Source organism: Camarhynchus parvulus, chromosome Z (assembly GCF_901933205.1).
Source record: "Camarhynchus parvulus chromosome Z, STF_HiC, whole genome shotgun sequence".
NCBI classification, from domain to species: Eukaryota; Metazoa; Chordata; class Aves; order Passeriformes; family Thraupidae; genus Camarhynchus; species Camarhynchus parvulus.
In genome coordinates, this window is record NC_044601.1 from 58,593,372 (window position 1) to 58,608,685 (window position 15,314).

General features: G+C 36.1%; 1 protein-coding gene across 1 annotated transcript in view; it reads right to left on the minus strand.

The window, feature by feature from the left end:
* Positions 1 to 15,314, minus strand: part of SLC1A3 (solute carrier family 1 member 3) — a 66,466-nt gene that overhangs the window by 36,588 nt on the left and 14,564 nt on the right. Inside the window, exon 3 of the mRNA XM_030968182.1 lies at positions 10,714 to 10,851. Coding sequence (XP_030824042.1) covers positions 10,714 to 10,851 — 138 coding nt within the window. The remainder of the gene's footprint in view (positions 1 to 10,713; positions 10,852 to 15,314) is intronic.

Genomic DNA, 15,314 nt, shown 5'->3' on the forward strand with positions numbered 1-15,314 from the left:
TACCTTATAGAAGTTTATAATCCAGATACGTGTTTGAGGGACAGTATGTAGTAGATCCAACAATTAGCTTTGAGAATTAAATGGAAATAATATGTTAAAGGTCAACAACTGTCCGTTATCAAAAAGCAAAAAAAAGAGTAAAAACAAGGCTAGAGGAACAAATGATAGTATATGTTTTTGAAAGTGACAGTGTTCTGCAAGTTTTAAAATGATCTGTGTAGCTGGTGCAATTCTTCAGAAAGTACTTTGTGCCTTATGATATTTCACAGTGCTGATGAAACAATTATATGTGTTACTTCTCCTGGTGTGCAAGTGCTTCCAGTACCATCCCTGTTCCCAAAATTCAGTCTCAGGAATTTTCTTCCTTGTATTCTTTCAATTTTCACAAGCAGTTACAGCAAAGACAGACTGGCAAGGAAGAAAATATGATGGAATTGTGCTATATTTGAATGTACGAAATGAGAATGTGAATCACAGTGTCCAAGGGAGAGTTAAGGAGGTAAAAGGAGTAGGAAAGTGAAAGCTGATAAAGCCTGAAAGAAGCCTGCATGTAGGTAACTATACCCACATTTTCTGGCTGTTTGTTGTTATATTTTGATATTGTGATAATGGCTCTTACACTGTTGCTATTTGTAAATTTCCCAGAAGTGGAATAATTAAGAGCTACCAGTTCTGTTGTGCATGGTGTCTTGCTTTGGCTGTTTTATTTTTAAGTCCAATTTCATGCCAATGGAGTGAGTTAATGTCTGGTTGAGGTGAGATGATTCTTAAATCCTGGAATTGTGTTTCCTTGGTTTTGAACTGGTTCTTGAAGAGCTGTGGTGTGTCATAAAGCTGAAACTGTATACAGCAGTCAATGCCTCAGGGTAATTGGTAGGTGAAATCTTAGCAAGTGAGACATACTTTCAATCTGTTAAGAAATTCTAAGGAGTGCAAAATCAACATAAAACTATGCGATATAAATTAGTCCAGAGGTTGTCCAACCCATTTGTCTTCACGTTTATCTGACAACAGGTTCTTACTGAGAGACTATGAGGAAAAGAAAAAGATAAATTGCCCTTGTTTGCCCTCCCTGCAACAAGGGAGCAGTGGGATCTAGGGCCTTGCTAAATTGATAGTTTCCAAATTTACTAGCTAGTGATGACTGTATCTGTGAACTCTCTTTCAATTTAATTTTAATTTTAAACTATTTACTTAATTTAATTTTAATTTGAAACTGTTAACATAATTGAACTGAATTGTGTAATGTGAAAAAGTACTTCCTTTAATATAAATGCATGCTCTTGTTATTTCTTAGGACACCCTATTTTTCCTTTATTGTGAAATATAGTTAGGGCATACAGTAATAAATAGCCACTGCATTATAACTTCTGCAAGGAATTAATGATTTCTGTGGACTTTTACAGCAACTTCTGTGCCTGTATTTTTTCAAGTCAAAAATAGAAGTCTGTTCAATTCCTCCTTGTCTTTCACTGGAACTTCATTCTAGCCCTGTCACCCTCTCTGGACTGCTCACAGTGAGTCTGAGAACTCTTGCCTGTACCAATGCCCATTTGAGAACTCCTGATTAGGTGTAGCACATTTCCCTTTCCCAGGTGTATTACTTTGCACTTGCCACCACTCTAGTTCACCTGTCAGGTTATCACAGACTCATTCATTATTGAAGACATCATTCTTTACAGTTTCAGTATTCAATATCCTGAACAAAATGCTTGCTCAGTGTCCTAATTCTCAAAATGCTGAGAGCTGGTTTTGTATTTTGGACATTTTGCTGTACAAAATTTCCATTTACGAACTAATATAACTGACTTTGCAAATGATTTTTAATATTTTTTGAGTTTTTTGTTTCAGGTCTGCTGTTTTTCTGTAACCAATAGAAAACAGTTTGTATTAAACTAAAAAAAAAATGTTTTCAGTTTTCCCTAATACATTTTCAGTTCTGCCCTCGACTGAAATGTTAAGAAAAAGACAGTGTGGTTTTACAATGGTCCACCAGTGCTCAGGCAAGATGCTTTAAATTTTATGTGTTCTTTCAAACAGTTTTTGCTTTGTCAGCAAGCAAAGTATTGATGTTATGAATTTGAACTAAGATATAAAAGCAAAACTAAATCTTTGTGGGTGGGAGGTTGTCTCTCTTGTTAATTCAGCTGTAATCTCATGCAGAATACAAACTAAATAAAAGTATAACAACCTGTTATTCAATACTTTGGGCAGCAACTGAACTTACATTTTGCAATGAAGTTTAAATCAGCCTTCAATTAAGGACCACTAGCTAAATTGAATTATTTTAGGGGAGCTTTTGAGTTTTACTATCTTTAGTTATTGTAGACTTTATTCTTGATCACCCCTGCTGTTTCTGCTGCTCTCACAGACTAAGACTTCAAAAACCATGCTGCTCTGTACTTTCTGCTTTTGAATGCTCTATGTCCTGCTTAGGTTTCCTCTTTTATGGTATAATCATATTTTATCTTATACAGATTCTTATTTTGTGGGGGAATTTAATCTCTGCTGTCAAATCTGACTAAGAATTCACTTAAAATTGTTCTCATAGGCTCTTGTGAAGATAGATTTTTGTGTATTCTGTATTGCCAAATTGTTTCAGAAATGGCTCAGAAATAATAAGTTATAATTTAATATTATGAACCTTTCTGGAGTCCTTAGTATTTGCATAGATTAAGATGTATGGCAGTTTTTGAGGAAGATGTTCCACCCAAAGGTATATTTATTGCACAAATACTTATGACATTTCATTATGATTTTCTAACTTCCATGCCTTGTAAAATACTAGGTATAGTTCATTTCCTAACTGAATGCCAGCACACTCAGAATCTGAACATAATTTCTTTAGTATTTTTACATGAAAGTTGATGTTTCTAGGTGCTGAATACTTCCTAAGCTACCTTTTTTCCTTCCGATTTTTTTAAAAATGGAGCTACCAGCTATTTATACTCAGTTTTTTAACTTTAAAAATATTTTTCAAAAATATTTAAGATTATGTGACATAATTATGAAAGGCATATTGCTCACATTGCCTTAAAACTGCACCGAGTAACAATTTTAGAAGGTTCAAATCTTGTCACCTATGAGTACCTATATAAATAATGGTTATTAAAGACTATGTGCCAGACTTGATAGACACTTGTTTTATACAGAAATACAGCTACTGAAGGGAAGGTATTTAAAATAGTTTTATTACAGATGAGTGCTTGTATATTTTTAGCTGTTGTTGGCCTGAATCTACCATAAAGATGCTATTCTGAGATGAAAATGTTATTGAACTTGGATCAATATTTGTAATGTTTCTTCAGTTGATTTTTTAACCTGACAGGTTATTCTGTTTACAAGATGACTGGATCTCTACTAACTGTGTAATTTATATGCCCACACTTTAAAACAGTCCCTATTTTGGACACACAGATATCAAAGCATGACTTTTCCTTTATTTCCTTTAAGTATGTGGATGTTCAAATTAAATAACTTTGTCATCCATTTATGTAAATGGCATATGCAAGTATCCACATGAATGCATGAACTCATTTGTGCATGAAATGTACAAGTGCATAAAATTAAAGCTGCCATGTAATTCAGCTTTTACAATATTGATGTGCTTATAAAGGTTTGGCTGGCAAAGAAAGAGGAAACAGTTGCCTAGAAAGAAGGTAAGTTACTTTTTAAACAATATTTTATGCATTAAAAGAAAACCATAAATGAAAAAATAATACACCCCTAGGATGTCCATGAATTTTACTCATAGTAGGCTTCATACTACAGGACATGTCTACAGAATTCCTCTGTAGAGAGATCCCAGTACAAATACGTAGGCAGCTCAAATTCACTGGCAATGCAAGAAGTGCTTTTCTCAGAGAGAATGTGTTATTTCTTTTCACTGTAACTGGAGTCAGCTGAAATGAATGTAGAACTTTTTATTGATTTGGTGGGTATTAATTATTCTGACTTCTAAAATTCTTTCTACAGACCATCAAAAATTAGAATTTTTGGAAAATCAGAAAATGTGCCAAACTTTGGAATTTAGAAAATGGGTTCATTGCTTTTATGGCTAGCTAAACTGACCAAATACTCTTTAACTGCTTCTTGGTTTTTGTGTATGAACTATATGAACTGAATCAGGAATGCTGCATTTCTTAAACTTTTCTTAAACACAGAAGTGTAAGACTGACTTTTATTAATGTTTTTACCTTCCAGCTTAACTGTGAGTGCTAAGATGTTTCACAGGTACTGGTTATGTGTCTGTTCTGCCAGAATGAATTAAAAGGAATTACTTCTAGATCTCTCCTCTTTTTTTTCCCCTGGGAGAGAATTAACTGGCTCCACAGGTCTGTTCTGCCTGAATGAGAGACTTTCCATCTGTTGAAATTACCATAAATATTGTAGCTGATATGAGACAGCACCTGGGGCCTTGTAGTAGGTGACAGACTTTTTTCCATAGCACACTTGTCAGCCAGCAGACAGGAGAACACAGGAATTACTTAGAGGCTTCAAGCAGTATGGTTCCTGCTTCAACAAACCTAGACACATGCTGCTTTCACAGCCCCTTTCTTGAAGGGATGATGCACAGATCTCTGCTCTCATGTGCGCTCTGATGTGAAAGGTTGAGATGAGCAAATTAAAAATTCTGGCCCTTTAAGTTTACTGCTATTAATTTATTTTGATAATAAAGGAGATTACTATTGTCAAAAAAAAGAGAGATTAATACAGGATAAGGGTTTGATATGATTGATAGCATTTGCATCTAGTTACTCTTCAAGGGTCATTTACTTTCTCATTCCAACATTAAAAAGGCAAATATAAAACCCAATTTCTTAAGTTGAATAACATTAGACTATTTTCTAGAATTATGTCTTTACAGAAGGTAGCGTACATCTGCTGTCTGGATGTGGGAGGTTGAGTCACTGTACCACTGTCCCCTGCTATGCACCCTAATTTAAGTCCATCATTGTAACTCAAATAGCTCTATGGATCTGCTGAGCTATCCTACCTGCCTTTACTAAAATTTCCATCACATACAGTCGTCTTATTTTCTGCCTAATAGCTATAAAAACCTAAGAACACTTCACCAGCAGTCCATCTGAAGGGAGAAAGAAAGCAGAGACGCAGAAGGGAAACATGATTTGTCTAAGGTTATACAAAATGTCACAGCACTGACTTTCCACATTTTACATCCACAAGAAGCATCTGGAAAAAAAGTGGCTTTTCTGCAGTAGAATATGCTCGTGTCCAGATGCTGCATTTTTCCTGGCTTGTGTAAAGGGAGTGAGTTGGAGCCTACGTCAAGTTCAGTTGTTTGAACATTACCCTTGTTCATTGTAGGAAATTTTAAGCAACTGCAGCTACCACTTATCCGTTAGTTGTGAACCCTGAGAGTGCTTTGTTTTATTACTTAAGTAATTCTGTGTGACTTAGTTTTTATCTCATTAAAGGTATACACCTTATTCCTTACTGCACGTTTTTAACAGGCACCATCCATTGCATTCCTTTAATAGCTAAACTCAAAAGCATTGTATGCACTTCTGAGGTTGCTTAGGAAGATTCCATCCATGGAAATCCCAGCTTTTTTCTCTTTGTCAACACTTCCTATAGTTTGTGTAGCAGTAACTACTATGTAAATTTTCATAAAGTTTCAGGAAAAATTCCTGTGTCTCTGAGTCTGCCCCTCAAAAAATCACTCATGTCTCCCGCAGTACTCAGTGTTGTTGACTGTTATTGTAACCGTACAGAGGCAGGGAAGTTTCTGTTTCTTCCAGAACCCACTAACAATAGCTGCATTATTTGATTTAGAATGTAAAAAAAATTTAAACTAAGATATTATACAAACTACATATTAAAATGCTCTTCCTCTTTGGAGTAAATTTTCCATGCTCATTCTTTTAAACTGTTTTTCCACACAGCCTTCTTTTTTTGGCAGGGGATCCATGGTCTGTGTTTGTACAGAACCTTGCACACAAAATCCTGCTAAGTGGTTAGGACTTATTTGCACCATATTAGTGTTACCCCCATAAACAGTTTGGACAGTCAGTATTGTCTAGTGCACAGTGTGTTGTACTGGTGCTCACAAATGGGCTTTTTGCTTGGTTCTGTAATTGCTGTATAATCCTTGGTGAGCCAGCAAACTTCAGTTTTACTGTTTCTATACTCCTATTCTCCTTCCCTATCTTGATGTATATTAGTAAACACACTGTACACTTACTGTTTCTGCAACGTGCAGCAAAAATTAGTGTCAGGTCTAGAATGGGCTTCTTATGCTTTGCTATGATTTACCAGACAAAGATATCTGAAATAATTTCACAGAATTTAATACCAGTGCACTTGCATTTAAAAGTAGTCATCCCTGTAAAAGTAAATTCCAAGTTCTTAAAATTTTGTGGAAGGAGAAGCAGTCTATTAAACTGAACTATGTCTAGAACTGTGCAAAATATCTGCAAATAACCCTCACAATATTTCTCTAGATTTAATATTTCTCACTAATATTATGTTAAAACTATGCTCTTCATAAAGACTGGCTGTGAATCATTTTCATGGAAGGGATTTCAGGAAATAAATGGTTTCATTAAGGAAAGATACCTCATTCTGACTGCATTATATTCAGTCAATAACTGAAACATGCAGAAAAAAATTGTGGGCCAGTTTTAAGGACTGGACTTTCAATTTCATTATCATCTTGCTATAACAGCTCAAAAAGTGTTAATGCATAGTGCTCTTATTGCTGATGCAATTTTTTCTGGCTTTGGCTATTTCATGATGGGTTGAATTGCTATCATATTCATATACATTTGTTTTATATACCTTTTAGGGACAATGTACATTTTAAAATAATTGTGTAAAACAATTTTCATGTTATATGCTTCACGCTGTAATGAAATGAGAAAACATAAAATATTTTTTCTCTTATAACTGCTGCAAATTTGAAACAGAAACAGAGCAAAATTCTCAGCTTGCTGTTTGTATAGGAATTCATATTTAAATTCGTATTTAAGACTTGGCCATAATACAATCCAAACTGGAATTTATTTATTTGGTTATTTACATTTCCTCTCATATACTATGTTATAATTTTGCCTTTGACTTTATATGAGATTCCCATTGGCAATGCTGACGTAGGAGTTCTCTCATTTTAAAGACTGTAGACAATAAACCCAACAGAGAGTATGGAGCTGAATTTGTGTCTAGACCACAAAAATAAATAATATAGACATTCATATAATCATATTTTCCTATAAACATGAAAAGATGTATAATGGTATGCAAATAACCTCCATTTTCTCCCAAGCAGACGTTAGTACATGCCTGGTAAAACACACACCAGAAGATATAATCTCATGGAGAAAGCTGCACACCTGCTTGAACCACAGGCAATGGGGATAAGTCATAAGGCAAATGTGACTAAAAACCTCTGAATGTGATCCTGCATTGCTTCTTTCATGAAATACACAAACCAGGGTTAAAGAAATGTGACTGGATTGACTTCATCTTGCATAGTTTATTTCCCTGAGGTCTGTGAATAACCGTCAGAACTATTTACCTGAATAGCACAAGTCTTCAGTTTCTCAATTTATCTTTTATTTCTATAACAGTGCATTAATTATTAGTTGGATTTTATTGTTCTAACTTCTTTGACAATCACAAAGTTGGCAAGGGAATGCAACCATCCTCAGCCTATTTCTAATACCACAGAGTCCATAGTTTATGGTTTTGCCACAGTTACATCCATCACAGTTGTGTAAATATAAAAGGAAACCCAGGAGATAATTTCTACGAGACATTGTTGCTCCTGCAAACAGCAAAATATTTATTCAAATAATTGACAACTGAAAGAAACAAGTATGTTATCAGGATTAAGACCTGTAGGGGTCACTTTGAAATTAGTTAAGAGGCATCCACTTTGTTTGCCACACAAAATACAGGAAATAAGAGATTTGCCCTCAATATACTGAGTGGTCTGAAGAGTAACTTGAGAAGTATAAGACTTTTATCCACTGAATTATCCTATAACATGCAAAAAAAGAATTTAAGCATGCATAAAATTGCACAGTAGTACATCTGCAGAGGTTATATTTAATTAATATTTTGATGTTCACTAATGCCTGTATGTTCATTTTTGTATGAGAATTCTGCAGCAAATACGTAAACCATCCTTCTTCACGAAAACAATTAGTATGCTAAATGAGGTATTGTTCAGCGTAGAAAAGAGCTTTTTTCCTAAATTTTTAGAATAATATGGAAAAGTATTTTATTCCATGAGAAAAGGTATAGCCCTGCTGTACTGAATGATTCTTAAAAATAAATTAAATCTGCCATTTGTGAATTGCATTGAATTTTCTCTGATTGCTCTCTACCCAGCTAAAGAAGTTTAAAATGTTATTCACCTTGAAAATTACTGTCTCTACTTCAAAGGGATCTCTAAGTATAATCCACTTAATATCCACTTAATATTACAAGGCACATGGATGATAGGAGGGCAAATCTTACCAATAGAGAAGATTTCTCTTTGCTAAATGCTTTTCTATAGTAAAGAAAATTATTGTTATGAAAAAAAGGATAAAGGGCTTTAAAGGGAAAGAAAAACACATAAAAAGAAGGGTATTGTTTGAATCCAGAGAATGAAGATTCTTTTCAGAATAGGATTACTTGGAAGCTCATTTTTCTGATATTTCACAAAATCTCTACTGAGAGCTGGTGACACAGCAAATGAGATGGTTTCATCAAAAGTCCAGCTCTTTGTGATGCTTGTGACCCTCTAAGATGAATTTGCTGATCTTTACCTGAGCGCAGTTTTTCTACTTAGATTATTGAAAATCATTCCCATCCCTGTATAGGAGGATCGATCCTGATTTACCTTGAGCTCTCTCAGAGAACCAGTATGATTGAAGAGTTACAAGGAATTGAGAACTGATCAGATACATTTTCCTGAAATAATTCATCCTACAAAATTCAGCAGCAGTGCTAGCTGACATTGAAAAGGGGTAAATATCTCTCCTTTTCTACTTTTAATGGTTCTTCTATCTGAAAAATGTCCTGCCAACCCATGGAGTTCTGCAGGTAAAAGGGACAAGAAGATGGGAGAATGTATGACGTGTAGCCAAACTATATAGTGGCTGGGAATAAAACATACCCTTATGTCTCCTGCAAAACTTATACTCCCTAGTTTCAATGTTCATTTAACTTTCAGTATCCATATAATGTGAGTGCATAGAAGCAAACTTCACTTTTTTTTCTTGAAATATGAGAAGGCAAGTGATTTTGTAATTGTGAATACCCGAGTTTTCTGCTGTTAAATGAACAGCTTATACTTGCACACACTTCCTTTGATTTCTCTGAACATGCGAGTGTCTGCTCATCTGCATTTTTAAGACATCTTTATATTAACATATTTGACAATCAATTAAATAGAGAACAACTTATTATCTGAGTTCTCTATCAACCAAGGCAGTGTATTTGTGTTTTAGATACTAGGACTGCACAGTGGGTGATTTTAATTAAGTTCTCCAAGCTGTCTATAGACTAAAATCCATACCTTCTTTTCTTCAGATAACTGAAAGAATAAACACATCACAGGTACATCCTAAACAATCATAACAAATCTGAGAGGTCCTCCACAAAACTTGGGCGGAATGCCAAGGCATACATCACCATAAGAAACTAAATATTATATCACTAGTTAGAGGAACAACTTGGTAAAGAGCATTCAAAGCTTGTTAGAGCTTCTGACCAGAAGACAAAACAGAACTGATGGAATTAAGTTTCTTCCAAACTTTCCATCCAATTCTGTCTATCCCCTATTGACATGGGTACATTGGAGTGGGTCCAGAGGAAGTCATGAAAATGATCAGAGGACTGAAATACCTCTCTCATGAGGACTGGCTGAGAGCATTGGGGTTGCTCAGCCTGTAAAACAGAAGGTTCCAGGGACACCTTAGAACTCCTTCCAGTACCTGAAGGGCCTAAAGAGGGTTTGTAGTGACAGGAGAGGAGATAGCTTAAACTAAAAGAAGGTAGTTTAGACAGATATCAGGAATAAGATCTTTGCTGTAAGTGTGATGGAGCACTGGCACAGGTTGCCCAGAGAAGCTATGGATGACCCATCCCCAGCAGTGTCAGAGAACAGGCTGGATGGGGCTCTGAGCAATCTGCTCTAGTGGGAGGTGTCCCTGCCCATGGCAGGAGGATTGGAACCAGATTTTTAACGTACCTTCCAACCTAAACAACTCTATTATAGGATTCAATTTTTTCTAATCTATTGCTGGAAAACTAGGAGGCAGACAGATGTTCTGCATATCTGTGGTTACAGGCATGTGTTGTTGCCCACAATCAACAGTTTCAACTTTCTTGGGTTTGGCACTGTGTTTTTGAGATATGTTGTCTTTGATAATAATAGGATACTGAGGAGGAAATATCTGTTCAGATAGTAAAAGAAGAGAGTGGAGTACAGAGTCAGCTTCATAGCAGCTGCATATAGTAGCTTGTACTGTTAGTTTGTCTATGAACTTGGAAAACCATTTTTCATTATCTCTGTATATTAATTCAAACCTCTTACTACATTGTCTCTAAAGCAGTAATAGCAATGCTATGTCTTTCTGTAGGTTATAATACTTCTAGAACATAGAATGTTCACTTTTTAGATTTTGGTGTGCGCATCTTTGTAAAATTATTCAAAAGAGGTGTTTCGGGGTGTATTTTGTTTTGTTTTTCTTTGTTTACCTGTGACTAAACTGGATACAATTAGTGGCAGGACCAGCATCTGCAGCATTCTCATGAGTAGTTCTCCGGGAAACGAAAAGTATTTCACTTCCCGATAGCTCATCTTATATGATCGAAGAGAAAATCCCAGGATTACACCTGAAGGGAGGGAAAAGAGGTATCATTACTCAGTCTTTTAAAGAAGCAGTAGCATCTCAACATAAATATCTATAAAGCATCTAAAAAATCATCTATACTGGACATACCTAATTGTAACCTGCGGTTTTTACTACACTGATTTACTTTCTCCGGTATCATCTACTATTATGACTAGCCCTCCTGAAAATGTTAAGTTATTGCCATTTAGGAATGGCGTTCCCAATTTAGTGTTCCCAGTGAAACACTGCAAACCACACCCCACTTGCTCAGTCCCCTGCTCCCTCCCCCTGTGGTGGGATAGAGAGGAGAACCGGAGGCACAAAATGTAGACACCATGTAATGAGGCAAAAGCATTTTACTGAAGACAGCAATGAAATAAGAAAAAGAGCAGTAATAATTATAATAATGAAGTGTAGAAGAGGTGAATGATTCAGAGACAAGTGCTCACCATACAGAAAACCCTAACATGCTCCAAGAACCAGAAGGGACCCCTTCCCCTGATCCCAAAAATTACATCAGGCTTTATAGAATAACCCCTGGGTCCTGGCCGTCCCCCCTCCTGGCTACTGCAAAAATTAACCCTCTCCTGGCCAGAATCAGCACAGTTATTTAGAATTATTTTTGTGCTATTTTTTAAAATCTGGATTACTCTCGAAGGTGTGTCTTGAGTGCTAATGAAGAGAAGCAATCCCTGCTACTACAGCCAAGTGTCTTGAATTCTGAGATTTTGTGTGTAATCTGATATGCAATGCATATACATACTAGCTACCAGTCTTCAGAAGTCTTGTCCATGCCTGTCTACTCTGCCAGCCTGATCCTACAGATGTGCGTCAGATTGAAGGAGATAAACAGGACAGACATACTTGAGAATCCCCTTGTGGTTTAGTCTTTTCACAGTCAAAAAGAAACAGGAGGTAAGCATCATTACCCATGGCTACCTTCAGGAATACTGACACTTGCAAAGAAGCAGATAATCAGGGCTGAAAGGCCTTACTGGATGATTAAGAGGTGGGTTTCAATGCCTGAGGGACAGGAGCAAGGGATTGCCTGGAGCCATTTATCTTGCTGGGAACAGATAAATGGTGCTTGAGATACATTTACAGATTGAAGTCATAGGTGGGCTCATGAGTGGAAATCTAAACTTCCCAGCTACAACTTTGAAGATTTTGTCCTGTATTTGCCACCAACTGCTTTGTTTGCATATTTATTTAGTTATTTGGTTAGCTGACATGACCAGTTGCAATTTGCAATTGTTAAATGGCTTGGTGCCTATCTGATGTGGGACTGCTATACCCAGCCAAATAACACATGGCTTTATCTGGAACGCATTAACCACACACACACACACACACACACACGGTGAAACTCAACTATCTCTCCTTTCCATTCACTCCATGTTCTTCACCACTGTCTGGTACTGGCATTTGGGTAGGCTCTGTGTAGAAAGCTGGATCAGACAATTGATCCTACTGCAAACCACAGTGTGTTTGCAGCAAAAGAATTTATTTTACTGGGTTCATTTTCAGCCAGGTCAATTCCCTGATGCAATTATTTCGTATGGCTAACAGAGGTTGGTGCCTTCCTTGGTAGATATGTGCCTCAGAGAAGAGTAGGATTGCTCTTTTTGAAAGACAGGCAGACTCAGGTTTCATAAAATGTTTTATGAAACTGCTCCTCACTGATCTTAGGCAGCAGAACATTCCAGCTCCACTCTAGATCATGTTAGGTCTTCAGTACATCCTGAAAATGCTGTACCACTGAACAATTTTGACAACTGCTAGTTCCAATTCTGACTCTTTGTGGTTTTGCTTTTATTTAGAGACTGATTTTTGATTGGTACTTCCATAGAGCAGATAATATCTTCATGCCAAATTTTGCTAGTTAAAATATGCTGTCATGCCTCCTACACCAGATTATTGACATCTGCTGGTGAAAGGAAACATCTGTAACTCTCAGTTTAGTGACCTCTATTTGATCATGATTTAGGGACTTTGCCATGTTGGTTAAGCTAGAGGAGTCCAGAAATATCTTGTGCAGAACAGAAAATAGAACCGTGTTCTAGAGAATAGTGTTACAGAATGGAGAGAAAAGTAGTTAGAGTGCAAATGACACCAAGCATGGAGTTGGGGTTATGGAAAAGAGTGGCAGGACTAGAAGGCATTTGTTTAGTCTCATTCATGTTCTGTGGTCTCAGGTAGCTAAAGTGCATTTCGCATAATTTTTTTGTTGGGGTAAAATTACATAATAAAATGCCTAGAAGAAGAGCCTCTGGATAATTGTTGTTTAAAAGACCTGCCTGAGAGTTTCCCTTCTTTTCAAAAAAATTTTAAATTCTGCTGCTGAGTTTCTCATTATTTTCTTTTTTTATGAGAAACACATTTCTCAGATATAAAGAATCCATCTGGACTTTTGTTTCTGCACTTAATGAGCACTACATTTTGACAACTGGGTAACAAGCAAACAGAGCTAGACTGGTTTCTTACTTAGGCCACAGTTCTGCAATTAGTTCCACATGAATTAATCCCTACACTAGCACAAAGCCTCACTGAGGTTGGTAAGGGTTTCTGAGGCTGCTATAAGAACTAGTCCTTATGCTATGCTATAAGGGCTTGATTATCTGTTCCACTACCATCCAAGCAGTACAGAGTGGCCTGAGATGGCTGCTTGAATGAATATTATTGGTAGTGAGAATGAGTTTCTGAAGTTCCATGTAAACCTGTTGAGCCAAAAATTATTGGCTGTTTTTTGTCCTTACGTGCTCTGTGCATAATTACAGGGTTTCCCAGCACTGCAGTTTACAGAAAGAATTTCTGCAATGTGAAAAGAAATGTGCCCTGGTAGTGTATTATGTTGAAATGGGTCAACACACAACAGCTACTAATTCTTCAGCCTTAATCTTAGCACTGTTATTGATCTCTATGCAGTCATGCCCAAGACATGAGAACCTTTCTCTGACTCAGTTTCCCTGCTTGAAATATAGATACAGTAGTAGTTGTTTCACAGATATTTCTGAAAATTGATTGTGTTCACACAGAACAAGAAGAAATTTAGACAAATTATTTCCTCCTTGTAGGGTTTGATAATGAATGCAGGACAGCATGGTTTTACCAGTCCCTCTTGATTTTAGAATAAATTAAGATTGAACTTTATTTTCTGTTCCAAGTCTGAATAACTAAATAGTGGGTATAATATCCCATCTGACAAAGTTTAATTAAAAAATTCTTGAAACAGAAAACTCAAATTTGGCAAGGTAGCTTTGTCTTCTTTGAATTAGCTTCTTACAACCAACATTCACAGGCTTGAAATGGTGAGATAGCAGCATACAATGATGATGTAAAAATAGACACAATGGCAAAGCATCAAAATAAAGTCCTGAACCAAGACCTGGTAGGAGGTACTAAACCTTTTGGAAGGGGTGCAGTATTCCAACAACCATCCACTACTTTGTGTGTGGCAGGAGTTTTAGTGCTTCACAACCAAGACTGGGAAGATTACATACTGGAACTGGCCTTTCTCAGCAAAAGTTTAAAGTTTCAGGTTAATTCTGAAAATTGTTTTGAGACAAAGCCTTGTGTGAAACAAGCTCCCACAACCTGTTTTGCAGGTTTCTGTGTACCCTTTGTAACAGAAAAGATCAACTAATCAACATTATCAGAGCCTGACTTCTCAAATGGTTAATAGTGTACCATTTCTGCACTGCAGCAAAGAGTAGATTTATCAACAGAATTTGGGCTTTTTCTGGAAAAAAATCAGTAGTGCCTGTTTAAGTTAACACATAAGTTAACAAGAATTCTATACATGTGTTTAGTGCATAACAGAATCATATTGTTAAATAATTTATACAGTTTATAATGAAAAAGCAAATTAGCTTAGAGTTATAAAAGGATTTTTGAGGTGTTCTTGATATAGTGATAGCTAAGTATATGGAAAAATTTATTTTTCCACTATAGTGATAAAGTTAATTTTATGGAAAAAAATTATTTGTAGATGATCCTGATGATAATCAGAACAATCTAAAAAGCTAAAATTATTGCATTGATTTTACACCAATGTTTTTGTGAATCAAAATGAAATTCAATATGTATGAATACAGTGAAGAGAGGACTTAAAACTTGCAAGGAGCAGAAGGTGGAAATAATTCTGGCAGTTAGGGTAATGAGATGGAAATGGCAAAATAGTAGTTAGGATTTGGAATTCCTTACTCTAAAAATAGGACTATATTGATGAATGGCCTATGGTCTTCACTTCCAGTTGCTGGATACCAGAAAGAAAACAATTAAATCTTCATGTTGGACTTTAACAACTATGGGTATACTTGTATATCTAAAAAAACCTACACAAGTTTCTATACAAAATGTCTTTAACGGATTGACATCAAAGTGTGATGAAGTAAGCAATAAAGTCAGGGTCTAAGTTATTGAAATGAATTCTTATGAGCTTCTGGTCTCAATCTTATTTCAGAG